Source organism: Ovis aries, chromosome 7 (genome assembly GCF_016772045.2).
Source record: "Ovis aries strain OAR_USU_Benz2616 breed Rambouillet chromosome 7, ARS-UI_Ramb_v3.0, whole genome shotgun sequence".
Taxonomy (NCBI): Eukaryota; Metazoa; Chordata; class Mammalia; order Artiodactyla; family Bovidae; genus Ovis; species Ovis aries.
Genome location: NC_056060.1, coordinates 45,586,087 through 45,605,727, shown reverse-complemented (window position 1 = coordinate 45,605,727; position 19,641 = coordinate 45,586,087). Strand labels below are relative to the sequence as shown.

The 19,641-nt window shown below is 43.9% G+C and overlaps 1 protein-coding gene across 12 annotated transcripts in view; it reads left to right on the top strand.

The window, feature by feature from the left end:
• Nucleotides 1-19,641, top strand: part of TLN2 (talin 2) — a 498,466-nt gene that overhangs the window by 323,391 nt on the left and 155,434 nt on the right. For all 12 annotated transcript variants that reach the window (XM_060417828.1, XM_060417827.1, XM_027971770.2 and 9 more), the window contains 8 exons: nt 4,030-4,185; nt 7,215-7,316; nt 8,042-8,118; nt 10,842-11,022; nt 11,925-12,038; nt 15,001-15,109; nt 15,877-16,085; nt 18,359-18,457. In XM_060417828.1, the coding sequence (XP_060273811.1) occupies nt 4,030-4,185; nt 7,215-7,316; nt 8,042-8,118; nt 10,842-11,022; nt 11,925-12,038; nt 15,001-15,109; nt 15,877-16,085; nt 18,359-18,457 (1,047 nt within the window). The remainder of the gene's footprint in view (nt 1-4,029; nt 4,186-7,214; nt 7,317-8,041; nt 8,119-10,841; nt 11,023-11,924; nt 12,039-15,000; nt 15,110-15,876; nt 16,086-18,358; nt 18,458-19,641) is intronic.

Below are 19,641 nucleotides of genomic sequence, written 5' to 3'. Positions count from 1 at the left end.
ACTACTGGTTTAAGTACCTGTCCTCTTGCATACACTTCCATGTATGCTTGCACACTTTGTGCTAATTTGTACGCATATTGCTTTTGTAGTGGTGGTGTGGGAATGACTAGATTTTTGCAAATATTTTTGAAAAGTTTATTTTTTCCTGACCACTAGAAATGTGTTTTAAGTTAAATTTTTGGAGTAAGGAAAAGCACAGGACAATAATACAAATCATGTGAGATGATCATTGCTACCATTTCCTCATGTAGTGAATTTTCTAAAAAAAAAAAAAAAGTGTTTAAAATTTTATTTCATAGGATCATGCTGTACAAACTCTTTTAATGTGAATAATTTATTATCATGGATCCAGCTGTTTTTCTGTAGAGTAGGGATTCCCAGGTGGCTCAGTGCTAAAGAATACACCTGCCAAGGCAGGAGACACAGGTTCAGTGCCTAGGTCAGGAAGATCCCCTGGCGGAGGAAATGGCAACCTATTCCAGTATTTTTTGTCAGGACAGTTTCATGGAGGGAAGATCCTGGAGGGCTACTGTCCATGGGATTACAAAGAGTTGAACACGACTGAGCATGATTGTGCACCATTGTAGAGTAGTCTTCTGTTCGGGATATCATAATTATCAAATCTCTTATATTGACATTTTGGGTTGTTTGTATTTTTTTGCTCTGAAAAACTCTAGTTGAGCCTTCTTGCTTTGTTATTTTTATACACATTTGTAACTTCTTTTTTAATAAGTTTCTAACAGCAAGTTGGACTAAAAGTAGGAACATTTTTAAAGCTTTGAATCGTTATTAACAAATTTTCTTCCATAAAGGTTTTGCTGTTTTAAATGACCATCAATAGTGCTCCTCTTTCATACCTTATTTAATTGAGCATTAATTTTGTAAAAGATAAACTATCATATATACATGAAAATTTATCTAATTTCTTCTTATGGCTTATTGACTAGTTATTTTATAATTTTAAACATTTTCTGATCATGTTCTTTGCCACTTATGTTTGATTTATGATAACCTGTGACATATAAAGCATATGAAATTTTTTATCATCCTATTAGTTGTAAATATTTATTCACCAGTCATTTGTCTTTTAATTTTTTATGGTGAGGTCTCTTTCTTTCATTTCTTTCTCTTTTCAAAAAAACATAGCAAAGTCCATATATTTTATAGTTAAAGCTTTTAATCTTTTCCTTTATTTTGGCATTTGTGGTAGACATTTCCACATCCCACCCCATCCCTCGCTGGAATCACAAAAATATCCAACTGTATATTCTTTCTAAATTATTAACCTATCTTGAATTTGCTATATCATGAGTATGAGGTCAGTTCAGTTCAGTCGCTCAGTCGTGTCTGACTCTTTGAGACCCCATGGACTATAGCATGCCAGGCTTCCCTGCCCTTCATCAACTCCCAGAGCCTACTCAAACTCATGTCCATCACATTAGTGATGCCATCCAACCATCTCATCCTCTGTCATCCCCTTCTCCTCCCGCCTTCCATCTTTCCCAGTAGCAGGGTCCTTTCCACTGAGTCGGTTCTTCGCATCAGGTGGCCAAAGTACTGGAGTTTCAGCTTCAGCATCAGTCCTTCCAATGAATATTCAGGACTGATTTCCTTTAGGATGGACTGCTTGGATCCCCTTGCTGTTCAAGGGACTCTCGAGTCTCCTCCAACACCACAGTTCAAAAGCATCAATTCTTCGGTGCTCAGCTTTATAGTCCAGCTCTCACATCCACACATGACTACTAAAAAAACTATAGCTTTGAGTAGACAAACCTTTGTTGACAAAGTAATATCTCTACTATTTTTTTTTTTTTAAGATCAGTGGAACAAAATAGAAAGCCCAGAGATAAATCCACACACATATGGACACCTTATCTTTGACAAAGGAGGCAAGAATTTACAATGGAGTAAAGACAATCTCTTTAACAAGTGGTGCTGGGAAAACTGGTCAACCACTTGTAAAAGAATGAAACTAGATCACTTTCTAACAGCACACACAAAAATAAACTCAAAATGGATTAAAGATCTAAATGTAAGACCAGAAACTATAAAATTCCTAGAGGAGAATATAGGCAAAACACTCTCTGACATAAATCACAGCAGGATCCTCTATGATCCACCCCCCAGAATTCTGGAAATAAAAGCAAAAATAAACAAATGGGATCTAATTAAAATTAAAAGCTTCTGTACAACAAAGGAAAATATCTCTGCTTTTTAATATGCTGTCTAGGTTGGTCATAGCTTTTCTTCCAAGGAGCAAGCGTCTTTTAATTTCATGGCTGTAGTCACCATCTGGAGTGATTTTGGAGCCCCCCAAAATAAAGTCTGTCACTGTTTCCATTGTTTCCCCATCTATTTGCCATGAAGTGATGGGACCAGATGCCATGATTTTAGTTTTCTGAATGTTGAGTTTTAAGCCAACTATTTCACTCTTCTCTTTCACTTTCATCAATAGGCTCTTTAGTTCTTCTTAACTTTCTGCCATAATGGTGTCATCTGCGTATCTGAGGCTATTGATATTTCTCCTGGCAGTCTTGATTCCAGCTTGTGCTTCATCCAGCCCAGCATTTCACATGATGTACTTGATATATGTTAAATAAGCAGGGTGACAATATACAGCCTTGACGTACTCCTTTTCCTGTTTGGAACCAGTCTGTTGTTCCACGTCCAGTTCTAACTGTTGCTTCTTGACCTGCTCAGTGACTTCTCAGAAGACAGATCAGGTGGTTTGGTATTCCCATCTCTTTCAGAATTCTCCACAGTTTATTGTGATCCACACAGTCAAAGGCTTTGGCATAGTCAATAAAACAGAAATAGATGTTTTTCTGGAACTCTCTTTCTTTTTCGATGATCCAGCAGATGTTGGCAATTTGATCTCTTGGTTCCTCTGCCTTTTCTAAATCCAGCTTGAACATCTGGAAATTCATGGTACTGTTGAAGCCTGGCTTGGAGAATTTTGAGCATTACTTTGCTAGTGTGTGAGATGAATGCAATTGTGCAGTAGTTTGAGCATTCTTTGGCATTGCCTTTCTTTGGGTTTGGAATGAAACCTGACCTTTTCCAGTCCTGTGATCACTGCTGAGTTTTCCAGGTTTGCTGGCATATTGACTGTAGCACTTTCACAGCATCATCTTTTAGGATTTGAAATAGCTCAACTGGAATTCCATCACCTCCACTGGCTTTGTTCATAGTAATGCTTCCTAAAGCCCACTTGACTTTGCATACCAGGATGTCTGCCTTTAGGTGAGTGATCACACTATTGTGGTTATCTAGGTCATGACTATCTTTTTTGTATAGTTCTGTGTATTCTTGCCACCTCTTCTTAATATCTTCTGCTTCTGTTAGGTCCATACCATTTCTGTCCTTTATTGTGCTCATCTTTGCATGAAATGAGGTAGGAATTATTATTTTAATAGGCATGATAACTATTTCTTTAAAAACTTAAAAAAACATAAAAACTTATTAAAACCTATCAAAATATTTTGAGTCCATAGATACACATTAAAAATAGCAAAACCCAAGCCTCCAGACGGAAATATATTTCAGGGAATATTTTAAAAAATGGTGCTTATTAATGAGAAGATACTACTCTGGCAATTTTAGTTAATTCTAAATAGCTGAAGTGCCATATTTAAATTCTATATTAATCTTTTTGTGTTACTCACTGAGGTGGCTACTAGGAGTTCACTTTAACTTCTTTTTCTCTGGATATGTTTTTTCTGTCACAATCTCTGTTTTTGGAGCAGCCTGACCTTCTGGACGGTATCTGTCTGCAGAGAAAACTTGTGGATCTTTCCAATTTCTGTGGATCCTTCCAGTCTTCTGATAGCTCTGTTTTAGCTTCCATCTCTTTAGTTTACGAGTGATTTATCCAGTCTTTTAAAATACTCTGATTTTCCAATAGCCCCGCCTATTTCGAAACAGTGATGTAGGTTGACCGCAGGTAAATTATCACAAAATCACTGATGACTTGGAAAAATCAGATGTATTCAGAGGAAGAGCACTGATTCTTTGTACCTCCTGTTTCAGGAAAAGATGAAAGGGAAGAACAAGCTGGTGCCTCGCCTGCTGGGGATCACCAAAGACTCAGTGATGCGTGTGGATGAAAAGACCAAGGAAGTGTTGCAGGAGTGGCCACTGACCACGGTCAAGCGCTGGGCAGCCTCACCCAAGAGCTTCACACTGGTAGGGACTGACTGAGGGCAGTGAGTGGGCTAGCATATTCTGGGTGATACCATGGGGTAGGGGAAACAATACAAGCCCATTGGGCTTCCCTGGCCTTGGAGAGGGACAGATGGTGGGGGTCCCTAGGGCAGGGAATGGGGGTAGTCACTGGTCTATAAGTGAGGGAGATGTCTGAGAGCTGGGTCTCCTTAGCCACCTCTCTCTCTCTGGTCCTCTAAGGCTGTCTGAGTTCCTTAATTAGAAAGAGCCAGTCAAGGATGATTCTCTCTCTTCTGTGGTTCTGATGCCATCCCCAGTATACCCTAAAAAGCAATTTGATGATGCTGTGAGGCCGTACGGATGCTTCTCATCTCTAGTTTTAGAAGTTTCTAAATAAGCTCTTAAGAATTGTGACATCTTGCCAAGCTGTGTTTTCCCAGCCTGCCTATGAAGAGAACGTGCTATCCAGTGGAAATAGCACAGACTGTGGGGTAGTGTTTGAAATCAGCCAGTTCTATGCCTTTGCTCAAGTTACTTCTCCTCTCTGAGCTTTAATGTCCTTGGTTGTGAAATGGGAGTAGTGATACCTGTTTCTCAGAGTTACCAGAGTCAGATGAGACGATGATAACAAAATGCTCAACGTGAAATACACTGAATGTAGGGAGGATGTGTGTTTGTTCCAGACCTTTAAACTTCTGAATTCTTCCTCCCAACGTCAGTATCTGCTTTTAGCAGAGTATACCGTGTGGCCCTCACTATAGCCAGCCACACTGATATACGAAAATCAGTAGTGCAATTATTTTGTAGTGTGTATTGAGCCATAAGAGAATCAGAAAGTGTTGAAATTTGTCAGTTTCTTCAGAACTCCCAAACTGTACTATTCTCCAGCTCTCATGAACACTTGAAATATCTGTATCTAGGCAAGATCTTACATCAGGGCATCAGCAAAAAAAGGTATCAAGAAGGGGCCTTGGAGGGAATATTAGTTATCTAATTTGAGCATTGATTGATATACTCTTGCCAGTTGGGAGGGATCTTCAGAAAACATACCTTCCTTCCACTTAGGTCTACTTACCTGCCATGCTTTTTGAGTGTAATTGTTCAAGTATTTCTTCTGTATATTATACATTGACCACTACATGAGATGGTATTGCTTCTGCTTCAACCATATAGTAAGATTGAAGAAAATGCATGAGGTGAAGGATATAATTTACTTCTGTTTTTATCCATCTCATTGCTCTTTCTCATTCTAAAGTTCCCAGTTTTCTTTTGTTTTCATTTTCTTTGTGTTCAGAGAGGTTTTCTTAAGCCATTCTTTAAAGGTAAATCTGCTAGCAACAAATTCTTTAGTTTTCCTTTAGCTGACTGAGACTCTTCTTATTTTCCCTTCATTCATGAAGATTAATTTTGCCAGATACAGAATTTGAGATTCTCAGTTCTTTTAGTGCCTGAAAAATGTCATTCCACTTCTCTCTGGCCTCTGCCGTTTCAGCATAGAAGCTTTCTGTCATCGTGTTGGTGTTCCTTTATAGGTAACATGCTGCTTTTCTATGAATGTTTTGAAGATTGTCTTTCTCTAGTTTTCATAAGTTCTTGGTGTGGATTTCTTAGGCTTATTCTGTTGTAGGGTTTGCTTAGCTTCTTGAATTTGCAGGCTTAGGTCATTCACTGTTTTTTATAAGTTTTCAATCATTGTTTCTTTATATATATATATATATATATATATATATATGTATATATTTTGGTCCAACAGTAGGAGGCTCTCCTCTCCTGTGTTTCTGATGGTATGGATATTAGGTCTTTTTTAAATTGTCCTACAGATCCCTAAAGCTCTGTTTTGTTTTGCCTGTTTTCTGTTGGTTCAATTGACTAAATTTTATCAATCTATTTTCTAGCTGACTGGTTCTTTTCTTTGTCATTTCCACAGTACTATTTTATCTATCCCATGAGTTTTTTACTTAGATTATAGCATTTTTTTATTCGCAAATTTCAGTCTGGTTCTGTTTTACGACTTAACCCTCTTGTTTTCATTTCTTTCAGGAGATTTTGTAATTGTTGAAACATTTTTTATGATTCAAAATTTAAAAATTCTTACCAGATAATTCCAACATCTGATTCATTTTAGTATTGGCATCAGTTGATTATCTTTTTTTTTTTTTTCTTACATGGTATTCATCCTGGTTCTTGACATGAGTAGTGATTTTTAATTATATCCTAGATGCTTTGGATTTTGTATTAGGAGACTCCTGATCTTCTTTAAACCTCTGTTTTCGTAGACAGTCACCTTGTTTAGGTTTAGTGTATAGTCCAGTGTTCTGGCATACTTCTATGGACTTGAGTTGCAATGGAAATTTATTTTCTGAGCCCTGGCAATGTTCTGGGCTGCCTTGTTCTTCTGACATTGCTGGGGTTCCTGCTCAAAGCCTGCTAGTGCTGTCTATGAAGGAAGAAAGTACTTCCTGTGGCCACCTACTATTAACAGGTGACCTTTCTTAGGAACACAGAAGATGAGTGGAGGGGAGGGAGACACAGGGCTTCACTGTGGCCACTGCTGCAGAGCGATCAGACCACCTGCCTGCCTGGGTTGTGGAGAAGGGCCTGGGATGGCCAGGCTTTCACTGCTTTGCAGCTGCCCATGAGCAACTCAGTTGTGAAGCTGCTTGAGGCTCCCAATTAGGTCTTTGTTGGGCTTCCCATCTCCTGGTCCCTTGTCCAGAGAGAACAGACTTTCATAAACTTCCTGTTGGAGGTTCCAAGTTTCAGGCCTCTCCAGCACCCAGCCTTGGAAATGTGGGATATAAAATAAAACTCGAGAACTCATCAGATTGTGGTCGCTCGAGTACTGAGGTCACCAGTCAATACAACTTTCCAGCTTTCAGAGCCCTTCCATTGTTGATTGAATACATTTTAGGGTGTTGTATTTAGGGGAGATGAGCAAGAACAAGTGAATCTATACCAGGACTTGTTCCAAGATTGGACCCCCTCACCTTTGAAACTGGTGATGTGACTGTATTTTTTCTAACGTGCGTTCCCCCCCACCCCCCGCCTAGGATTTTGGGGAGTATCAGGAAAGCTACTACTCCGTACAGACCACTGAAGGAGAGCAAATATCCCAGCTGATTGCAGGCTACATTGACATCATCCTCAAAAAGGTATTTCATACTGTGCGGATTAGATAGCACTTCTTTATTAAAAAGTCTCAGTTTAGATGATGTAGCTACCTGGAAAATAAAAACACTCATGTAAAGTACTTGATGCACTAACGGAATCTTTGACGTTAAGATTGCTTGAGTGTGCAGTCTTTGACCACATATCCATTTCTAATTTTGCTGCAGCTCACATTTGTGTCATTGACTGCCAGGTAGTGAGCACTAGTGTATCATTCAGCTAATGAATGAGCCTAGCTCACCCGTGAGCATCTTCCTCTCTAAGTAGTTGTTACATTTTCCTCTCTAGAAACTGGGTTGAGGGCCTAAAGATTTTCTTTCTTTTTTTTTTCTTTCTCGCTCATCCAGTTTTAATGAGAGGGAGGGTGTTATATACCATAGTGGTACACAAAATAACCTTTCCTAAGGTTTCAAGATACCACCCACTGAAATAGCCAAGTTCTAGTAGAGTATTAGTGTCTTAATTTTAACTATATGAAATTGTCTGTGCAATAGTATATACAAAAGGCATTTTATATATCTATTAAATATTACATTCTTTTTCATTATAACTATTGATTTTATTCACCTGTCACTTATTAAATATCCCATACAAGAAATTTGGGGTAAACCTTAATGTACCTGCTTATGTGGCTCATTTTAAAAGGCCTCCTTAAAAGGAGCTTGTGTCAAGACCTGCTAACTTTCATGTTTGTCTTGTTTTACCTCAGAAACAAAGTAAAGATAGATTTGGACTGGAGGGCGATGAGGAGTCGACTATGTTAGAAGAGTCCGTTTCCCCTAAAAAGTAAGTGTATTTAAGATCAGGGATAACTGCCTTCTCCCAGCATGGGCAGGTTTCCTAGGCTAACTCTGGGCCGGTTGCCCTGAAGTCCTTCACGTGGAGGAGGTGACAATGGATGAGACAGATGAGTCTTGCTTCTCAAAGTGTGGTTCCCCAGACCATTGTCGTCACTGTTGAGGGTGTCCTGTTGGGGTGAGGGCGGCTGGGGATTTCAGGGAGACACGGAAGACCATGTAGGGCTTAATTCCACCTTTAGACATGGTAAGCCTTCATGTCCTGTTTTGAATTTCTGATTTATTTCTCATAAGCTGCATCATTATTATCAAAGCCTAGAGAGTGAGTTCAGTTCTGTATCTTTGGGGCTAGGGACCTAGCCAATAGGGGAATTTTCGTTTATGAGACGCTTGTTGCTGCCATGCTTGATACACATGTCATGAGGTAGCAAAGGGAAGTGGTAAAAACATGGACTCTGGAGCCAGAGCTAGTGGGTTTCAGTCTGGAGTCTATTTTCCAGTGTGTGGCCTTGAGGGCATTATGAGTTTTCTCTGTCGCCTTCATCTCATCTATAAAATGAGAATAATGATTGATAGTACTACCTCATAAGTTGATTTTGATGCTTGAGTTCTTAATAATGCTTATAAAACAAATAAAGCACATTAAGCCATCTCCAGGACATAATGCATATTTGCTATTTTTATCATTATTTTAAATTTAGAGCAGTCTCAATTTAGCCCCATTTTGTGAATGAGGAAACTGAGATTTATTAAAATTTAGGAATAGGCAAGACTTGTTGAGAAGCCTGTTCACCCACTCCCTTCATGTTCATAGAACACTGTAGTGACAGTTCTTCTTGTCTATACTGAGTGTCTCCATCTTGCTGTCTTACTTGATCCCAGCAACATCCCCCATGGAAGAGGTAGGCTAGATCTGGTCATCCTCAGACCATGGATGAGGAATCTGAAGCTCCTGGAGTTTAGCTGAGATGCACACCTGGGCCGAGCCAGGACTCGATTCAGGTCTGTGACATCTCCTCCAGGGCGCTGTCCTAGGGCAGCATCTTGATGCCCAAGCGTAGTCACTATTTCTCTACCTTGGCTGCTGTGTACCACTTTCTCACAGTTTGCGTCATAATCCCCTAGGAAGTGTTTCTCTATTTGTCCCCTATTAGTATACAACTTGGAGCCAAATTTGATGTACTGCAGTGGCAGCCCACTCCAGTACTCTTGCCTGGCAAATCCCATGGATGGAGGAGCCTGGTGGGCTGCAGTCCATAGGGTCACTAGGAGTTGGATACAACTGAGCGACTTCACTTTCACTTTTCACTTCCATGCATTGGAGAAGGAAATGGCAACCCACTCCAGTGTTTTTGCCTGGAGAATCCCAGGGACGGGGGAGCCTGGTGGGCTGCCATCTATGGGGTCGCACAGAGTCGGACACAACCAAAGTGACTTAGCAGCAGCAGCAGCATTTCAAGTACCGTTTGGTACCCTCTGGCAAAAGACTTGAATTTCTTGGAGTTATTAATGACCGTCAGATGAACGTTAGTAAGCTAGTGCTTCCTAATAGGGTCAGCTGTGCACTTCACAGAATTCCATTGCACTTGAACTTCTCCTAGGAGAAGCTCAGTAAGTGTCTGTGCCCTGAGTGCTGGGACCCTCCCCTGCCTGGCGCCGCTGCAGCCCCTCCCCACTGCAGAGGGCATCATAGTCCAGGGAGATCCTCATCACAAGATCTTTGACTTCTCCCTGTATTAGACATTGGCTGAGATCTTGGAATGCAGCTGAGCTCTGAGAGAAGCCCCTCTCTAGTGCCAGTTCCTCTGCAGATGTTAATGTCACTCCATGGATACCTGTCGATTGGTACCCTAACTTAACTCACAACCGTTGCCCTGGGCAACAGGAAGTGAACTGTGATGGTTCCAGGATCCTGGGACAGAGGCTCCTGTGCCTTAACACAGCTACTCACCAACAACTGCCCCACTCCCTCCCCACCCCCCAACACAGACTCTCCCGCATTCAATGTGGGTTTGTCCTCTGGATTATCAGATTCTTACGCTCATGTGCTCAAAGTCCTTTGCACTCACCTCTCATTCCTGGAAAATATCAAGAGGTAAAAACTTGAGAATTTTTTTTACTAGATGCCCTGGGAGTCTTCCCAGACTTAAGTTGAAATCATCTGGACGAGGTACCAAGGTCAGCCAGTCATCAAGGCTCCACACATGTTGAAACATCCTCTGTGGTCAGTGGCTTTCCACCTGGGGAAAGAGAGCTAAGCTGAGGGAGATGTGAAGTTCATTTCCACATTTCTTCCTTCAGACTATGGATTACTGATCTCTGTCCCCAGGGCTTAGAATAGAACCTGGCATGCAGTAGATTTGTGTTGAATGAATGCTATTTCAGGTAGAATTTACCAAATACTACATCACTGTATCCAGATCATTCACTTAGGCCTAGAACATCATTGTTTTCTGTGTCTTTCTGAACAGCTAATAGCATAATGCCAGTAATTAATTATAGTACTGATTATATAAAAAGATTCATTCATCTCAGGGTTTTGCTGAGCATTTTAGTGCTGTTACCTCCTTTGTGATTCTGTCTCTATTTGCCTCTTTTAAACTGGTTGTCGTAACATGAAGCACGAACATTGCTGACACCTGTGGTATCAGGTGACATGACACTCCACGTGAGCGGCCACCTCGCAGTGACCAAAGCGTCTGTTCCCCGCAGGTCCACCATCCTGCAGCAGCAGTTCAATCGCACCGGGAAGGTGGAGCACGGTTCGGTGGCGCTGCCAGCTGTAATGCGCTCTGGCTCCAGCGGGCCTGAGACCTTCAATGTTGGCAGCATGCCCTCCCCACAGCAGCAGGTCATGGTTGGGCAGATGCACCGCGGCCACATGCCCCCACTGGTGAGGCTCCCGGGGGCCTTGCCCTGCCCATCACGAGCCTGCCCCTGGTGTCCAGGGAGCAATACCAGCCTGCTGATGGGTTGTGTGTATTATCCCCACTCTTGCTACTTCCTGTCTGCATCCTGGCTCTTCAGCTGTGAGGTCCCAAATGCCCAATTCCCAGTGTGTTTTCTTTTAAATGGGTGGCTCTGGCAGTGCTCTGTCTAGGACTACAGGTTTCCTCAAGGGCTGGGCAAGAGCCAGTGGCCTCTCCACGTGGTGTGTGAGTGAGGGCCAGGACCCTGCTCGCCCACTTGCTCATCAGCCCAGTACCCCTCAGAGAGGTTCAGAAGCAGTCCAAGTCTGTTCCACTCCATACATCCCCCGAGCACAGCACTGGTTTCTTGCACTATGCTCGTCTGACTGGGTCTCTGTGGAATCTCATGCTTTGGGACAAGAACTTTTTGAAAGCAGAAGAGCCTGAAAGCCCAGAAGTGATTTGACTAAAGAAGCATGTTGACTGTATTGTAGGTTTGGGTGAAATCTTTATCTACTTACCAAGAATTCAGATGTAACACCCACATGATTCCTGTGCAGGGGAACTTCTGTTCTGAATACTCAAGGGTTGGGTCCCCTGAGCTCCCAGCAGGGGACTCTTTCTGAGCCTTCTTGTCAGCTAATTACACACACTACACTCTGCTGATTATAATCACTCTATTGCAAACACCCCTATTTAGTATTCTATTCATGTATTACAATACCTATTTCCAGCCCCAGTTGAAATAGAAGGTGGTTCAGGCAATTTGTTGAAAGATACTCTGGACCATTGTGTCTTGATCCCAGATCCAATTCCCTTGCTTACATAGAGACTCTGTTGCCAGGCCAGGAGCATGATGTGACCCCTGTATTATCTACCTTTGCAGACCTCAGCCCAGCAGGCCCTCATGGGGACCATCAACACGAGCATGCACGCTGTCCAGCAGGCCCAGGACGACCTCAGCGAGCTCGACTCCCTGCCACCTCTCGGCCAGGATATGGTGAGAGTCGTTCAGCACTTGATTTACTTTTTAAAAATATTTATTTATTTGGCTGTGCCAGTCTTAATTTGCAGCACATGGGATCTTTAGTTGTGGCTTGTGGGATCTGTTTCCCGACCAGGGATTGGACCGAGGCCCCCAGCCTTGGGAGGATGGAGTCTTAGCCACTAGACCACCAGGGAAGTTCAGCATTTTTATTTGATGTCTCTGCCCTCACAGAAAATGGGATTCTGCACTCTGGCTGGATTCAGTGAGGTGAATCTCTGTCTCCAGCTGGGTGAGGTCCCAATCCATTTATTTTTTAAGAGATGGAGTCCCTGTCTTTAAGCTGCACCCAAGGAAGAGGGTACTAGTGGTAAAGAACCCACCTGCAATGCAGGAGACATAAAAGATACTGATTTGATCCCTGGGTTGGGAAGATCTCCACTCCAGTATTCTTGCCTAGAGAATCCCATGGACGGAGGAGCCTGGAGGGCTATAGTCCATAGGGTCACAAAGAGTTGGACATGACTGAAGCAATTTAGCACTTAGCACAGGAAGAAAGAATCATAAAATGCTACGGGCTATTGGCAGTACCCCTTTAGGCTAAGAACTTAAACTCAAGTGGGGCCCAAATTCCAGCCCCACGGCTCAGTGGCTGTGTCATTCTGGGCAACTTACTCTCTCTAAGGTCCACTTTGTTATCCCTGAGAAAGGCTGTTGTGAGGGTTGACAATACAATCACGAAAAAAGTTCTTCCCTTGTGTGCAGGCTTCCCTTGTGGCTCAGCTGGTAAAGAATCTGCCTGCAATGTGGGAGACCTGGATTCGATCCCTGGGTTGGAAAGATGCCCTGGAGAAGGGAGCAGCTACTCACTCCAGTTTTCTGGCCTGGAGAATTCCATGGACTCTGTAGTCTCTGTACTGTTCTTACTGTATAGTGCATGGGGTCACAAAGAGTCGGACTGGGCACCTTTCACTTTCACGTCACAAAGTTCTTAGCCCCGCACCTAACACAGTGCAAGCCCAGTGAGTATTAGCTGGATTTGTTGTTAATACCGGTGGTTCTCATACTCGAGCAAACCTCAGAGTCATCCAGAGGCTAAAAATGGGCCCCTCCTCCATTTTTTCTGACTCAGTTGGTCTGGGGTGGGGCCGGAGAATTTGCATTTCCAGCAGGTTCGCAGGTGCTACTGCTTGTCTGGGAACCATGCTTTGTGAACTGCTGGGTTCCTACTACTGAACTTTTCAGTGAGGCAGGGCGATTAACTGCCTTCCCATAGCTGCCATTGCATGAAATCATCTAGTCCCTTGCTGTTTAAATTGTGATCCCCAGGCCAGCAGCATTGGCAGCACCTAGGATCGTGTGAGAGGTACTGAATCTTAAGCCTTACTCCACCCTTCTGAATCAGAATCTACATTTTAGTTCCCAGCTGTTTTGTGTCCACAGGGAAGTTTGCCAAGCACCGGCTACCTTTGTCATTCTCTGTCCTGCTTTGCACATTAGAATCACCTGAAAGGCTTAAAGGACAAAGCCTAGGGCCCAGGTCAGACCAAGCAGATCAGTGTTGCTGGAGGTGGGGCCTGGGTTTCCATGGTGTTTCATCTCTCTTTGTGATTCTCATATGCAGCCAGGGTTGGAAACCATGGCTATAGTACTGCCTGGACATCATAGGGGCAGAACCAAGACACAGTTTGTAGCCTCACCTCATCCAGCCAGGACAGCTGCCTCCAAGTTCTCTCTGCTCAGTGTGTTTTTCACTTGTGTACCTGTAAACCTGAAGGGTGTAGCATCCTCAAAGCTGTTTCTCTCAAGTCTCTGAAGTTATTAAGTATTTTGCTTTCAGGAACTTGAAACTAAAAATACATATGGCAGCCTCCCATATCCAGCACAGCTGGGAGAAGGAGTTTTTAAATATCTGGACTTGATATTCTTGCTTCACCAATTTTCAAAGAATTCATATATAAAATATTTTAATGCTAGACATACTCTGAACCAAGATTAATATTTGGGGACTATTTGGGGAAGGAGACCAGAACCATCTGTTAACATGGGATCACCATTGCTAGTGTTAGCACTCATTGGCTAAGACCAGAAATGGCCAAAAGCAGAATTTGCTAAGAGTCACATGAGCGTAAAGTATAAGAACTAGAAAGGTTTCAAAAGACCACTGAGTTTCTACAGTAGAAGAAATTTAGGCACAGGAACTGGATGAAGTTTGCTCAAGGTCATATCACATATTATGGATCCAGAGCAGGGGTCTTGAAGACCACCCCTCAAAATCCTGCTGGGAAAGGTGCACATCAGCATGATATTCATGTCATAAAAGACAGTTGCTATGCTGAGGGAAGACTCAGCTAAAATACCCTGATTCTCACTCCATTCTCTAAAAAAATGAAGATGAAAATTAGCAACAGTTGTTGGTGCCAGTGGGTTTCCCAGGTGACTCGGTGGTAATAAATCTGCCTGCCACTGCAGGAGACACAGGAGATGCAGTTCAATCCCTGAGTTGAGGGGAAGGATCCCATTGAGTAGGAAGTGGCAACCCACTCCGGTCTTCTTGCCTGGGAAATCCCACGGATAGTGGAGCCTGAAGGGCTATAGCCCATGGGGTCAGAAGGAGTCAGACATGACTGAGCATGCATGTTGGTGCCACTGTGCAGTATTATTATAAGATACTACATATCTCCATTTTTTTAAACTGAATTTACCTATGTAAAACCACAGAGAGATTTTGTCTCCAAAATCTTAAAGAAAAGGTAACCCGAGTAAGAAGCATTGAGAATTTTCTTTCCATGTGGCATGAATGAATGAGCAAGAGGCCTGTTAAGGACATTGTTGAAGATGATGTAAGGGCCTCATGGGTGCCGGCCCAGTGAGAGGAGTGTGGTCAGAATGCTGGTCTCGTTTCATGGCACGGCTTCTCTGGTTTCCTGGGTAACCCTGCTCAGTGACTGTGTCATGCGGTTATCTGGTTTTGCAGGCGTCTAGGGTGTGGGTTCAGAATAAAGTGGACGAGTCCAAACACGAAATCCACTCTCAAGTCGATGCCATCACAGCTGGAACCGCGTCAGTTGTTAACCTCACAGCCGGTAAGTCCCTGTGGTGTCCCTGTGGATCTGTGGTGTATTGTGGTTTTGTTCAAAAAAAAAAAAAAAACGAGAGAAGTTCTTATTCTTTGATTGAAGCAACAGATTTTTCCTATTCAGAGAGAAGAGTCTATTTTTAGGCCCTCACAATGCTTCAAGCATTTTCTCCCCCTGACCCGGGAGAAATGTGGGGAACCTCTCTTGCCTTTGTGACTTTATCATGCACCCTCAGTGAAAAGCACTTACTCAGCTCATTGTCCATCAAGCTGCTGGACATACTTCTAAGTTTACTGAGGCCAGTTTCTGCCTTCTGGGAGCTTACAGTCTCAAAGTGGTTTTGTATGACTGGCCGTCACGGGTGCCTTCCTCTGTCTTGTCTAGCTGTGGTCTTCTCTGGATTGCATGGCCCTCAGCCTTGCATTGTGAAGTGAGAGCCAGGGACAATCTTGGCATCACCAAGCAGCCTTGCAGTGTTTCAGGGACAGAGTTGACCTCTCCAAGCTGCTGACCTTGGAGAGGCCTTCTGCAAAGGACCGTGAGATGCTAGCTTTAAAGGTGTTCATGCTCAGAATCTCAAAGTGTGAGACCTCGGGGTGAAGGGACCCCGTGAAGAGCAGCCTTGGAGATGGGGAGACGAGACGTCTGACTCTTGCAGGATGTCGCAAGGGGGCGGGGTCTGCTGCCAGTGTCACCACCTGTCGTGTGTTACCCTGGGCTCCCTGCAGCCTTCACTGCCCTGCTCTGATGGTGTCAGTCCTTCTCTGTCCTAGGTGATCCTGCGGACACCGACTACACTGCCGTGGGATGCGCCATCACCACCATTTCTTCCAACCTGACGGAGATGTCCAAGGGCGTGAAGCTGCTGGCCGCCCTCATGGATGACGAGGTGGGCAGCGGGGAGGACTTGCTCAGAGCCGCGAGGACCCTCGCCGGGGCTGTGTCAGATCTGCTGAAAGCTGTGCAGCCGACTTCTGGAGAGGTGAGCGTTGGGGTGAGCAGTCGCTCAAGGTTCTTTTGTTTAACTTTTTAGTTTGTGTTGGGGTATAGACAATTAACCATGTTGTGGTAATTTCCAGTGGACAGTGAGGGCACTCAGCCATGTATATACATGGACCCATTCTCCCCTAAAGTCACTCAAGCTCTGATGAGGTAGATGCAGCCTTTGGGACCCACAGGACTCTTGCTGCCCTAGGTGCTCCTTCCATCCCAGTGGTTCACGTTACCACACTGCAAGGTTTGGGGTTGCTGAACTGTGTGCAGAAGCTATGGTGCAACCTTTGATACTGGCTAAGCATTACTCAGAGTGCGTCAAGGCTGTATATTGTCACCCTGCTTATTTAACTTACATGCAGAGTACATCATGAAAAACGCTGGGCTGAAGCAGCACAAGCTGGAATCAAGATTTCCAGGAGAAATATCAATAAGCTCAGATATGCAGATGACACCGTCATTATGGCAGAAATTGAAGAGGAACTAAAGACCCTCTTGATGAAAGTGAAAGTGGAGAGTGAAAAAGTTGCCTTAAAGCTCAACATTCAGAAAATGAAGATCATGGCATCTGGTCCCATCACTTCATGGCAGATAGATGGGGAAACAGTGGAAACAGTGTCAGACTTTATTCTGGGGGGCTCCAAAATCACTGCAGATGGTGATTGCAGCCATGAAATTAAAAGACGCTTAATCCTTGGAAGGAAAAGTTACGACCAACCTAGATAGCATATTAAAAAGCAGAGACATTACTTTGCCAACAGTGTTCCATCTAGTCAAAGCTATGGTTTTTCCAGTGGTCATGTATGGATGTGAGAGTTGGACTGTGAAGAAAGCTGAGCACCGAACTGATGCTTGTGAACTGTGGTGTTGGAGAAGACTCTTGAGAGTCCCTTGGAGTGCAAGGAGGTCCAACCCATCCATCCAAAAGGAGACCACTCCTGGGTGTTCACTGGAAGGACTGATGCTGAGGCTGAAACTCCAATACTTTGGCCACCTCATGCAAAGAGTTGACTCATTGGAAAAGACCCTGATGCTGGGAGGGATTGGGGGCAGGAGGAGAGGGGGACGACAGAGGATGAGATGGCTGGTTGGCATCACGGACTTGATGCACATGCTACTGCTGCTAAGTCGCTTCAGTCGTGTCCAACTCTGTGTGACCCCGTAGACGGCAGCCCACCAGGCTCCCTCATCTCTGGGATTCTCCAGGCAAGAACACTGGAGTGGGTTGCCATTTCCTTCTCCAATGCATGAAAGTGAAAAGTGAAAGTGAAGTCGCTCAGTCGTGTCCGACTCTTCACCATGAGTTTGGGTGAATTCCAGGAGTTGGTGATGGACAGGGAGGCCTGGCGTGTGGAGATTCATGGAGTCGCAAAGAGCCAGACACGACTGAACAACTGAACTGAACTGAAGCATTAATCTGCTGACAAAGGTCCATATAGTTAAGACTATGGTCTTCCTGATAGTCACATGCGGTGAGAGCTGGACGGTAAAGAAGGCAGAGCACCAAAGAATTGATGCCTTCCAACTGTGGTGCTGGGGAAGACTCCTGAAGGTCTCCTGGACAGCAGGGAGATCAAACCAGTCAATCTTAAGGGAGATCAACCCTGAATACTGGCTGGAAGGACTGATGCTGAAGCAAAAGCTCCAGTATTTTGGTCATCTGATGTGAACAGCCAACTCAGTGGAAAAGTCCCTGATGCTGGCAAAGATTGAGGGCAGAAGGAGAAGAGGGTGTCAAAGGATGAGATGGCTGGATGGTATCACCAATGCAATGGATGTGAATTTGGGCAAACTCTGGAAGATGATGAGGGACAGGGAAGCTTGGCATGCTGCAGTACATGGGGTCGCAAAGAGTTGGACATGACTGAGCGACTGAACAACCAACAAGCTCTTGGAATGAAGCCTCCCTTCCCCCACCCAAGGCTTCTTGATTAGATGCAGCCTGAGAAACTAGCACACACGTTACCAATACACGTGTAAAGGGAATACAAGTCTGTACTCCAATTTCCTACCAATTGAATGAGGCTTGTCAATTGATCATTTCAAATCTATTCCGACATTGCTGGTTTTGAGCCATCAACCAGTTTCTTGCACGGATTCCACAAGGACGTGTATGTCTCCTGTCTGGCAGACAGTTCCAGAGTTTATTGGGCTGCAGGAGGAAGCCCTCCTATAGGACTCCTCTTCCTGCGCTGCCCTGTCTGATGGCCCTGGGGAGGCAGTGCGCTCTCTTTCCCACTAAGATGTACTCTGTGTTTGTAGCCTCGACAGACAGTTTTGACCGCCGCTGGAAGCATAGGACAAGCCAGCGGGGATCTTCTGCGGCAGATTGGAGAGAATGAGACTGACGAGCGATTCCAGGTGAGATATTTGCAGTCCATAATCTTGGAACCTAAGTGATGGTCTTAGACCCAAGCAGGGAGAAGGTAATGAAAAATGGAGTCTTCCTTGAACTGACAAGAGAAAGGTGAAGGTAGATTATCTTAGACTGTGATCTTTTCATGTGTTAACGAAAAAAAAATTTTAATTGAAAAACTCAATTCACTTACACCATACATCACCACACTGAAACATCTGCTGGGCTGTTCTCACTAGTCAGCATGCTGCACTTTCTTTAAACACAAACATGGAGGGAATAATGTCACAACCATCCTTATATCAGCCACCCAAGTCTACAGTTATCCACTCATGGCCAGTCTTGTTTTATCTATTTGGGGCAGCTTTGAATTGCATCATTCTTGAGTCTGCATGGAAGAGTGGAAACACATGCACTCCCATACACTCTGCTCCCACATAGCATAAGCATTCCTTTGTGTTGAGAGCTTTGAATATGTCTGTGTCATATTCAAAACCACAAGTGTGGCAGAGAAGTCCTTTTTGTCACCCCCCACCTTTTTTTTCAATACCAAAGACATATCCTCTGGGGACCAGCTGTAGCCACTGTCTGCAGCTGGCTGGCTGCACTGCCAGCTCAGACAAGATCTCAACTTGTCTGCCTCCATTCCCAGCCCCCGCAAATAGGGTGGGGAGGCCTTCTGCTGGGGATCTTCAGGCCAGATGAACTCCTCTTCTCACATACTTATGGGCAGATGCCTTTCATTCCTCTTCCTCCTCAGTCTTAATTTTACAAGGAACATACAGATACATTCTCATTAAACTGCTGCAGGTCAAGCCCAGGTTTTCAGGAAGGTACCCTTTTCTAAATCCTATGTCAGGTTCAGTGTTTGGAATTTCTATAGAATTTAGAATAAAATCACCCAGCGTTCAATCAGCATTCCAGTTGCCTCGAGGAGGGCAATTTTGCTTGCTATTTCATCTAGCACTACTGGATTTCATCAGCTCGAGATGTGTTAGTTAATCTAAGATAAGATCATGTATGTTGTGAATACATTAAACATACCCCTTCTCCTCTACTCTCCACATTCCTGGAGTGCTGGGGACATAGGACTCATTCAGATCCTGCATTAAGGCTTGAGCATTCAGTGCATGAACGTTCATGTGATCAGGGAGGCTGAGACACAGAATGGGTGGTAGGGGTATTCCTG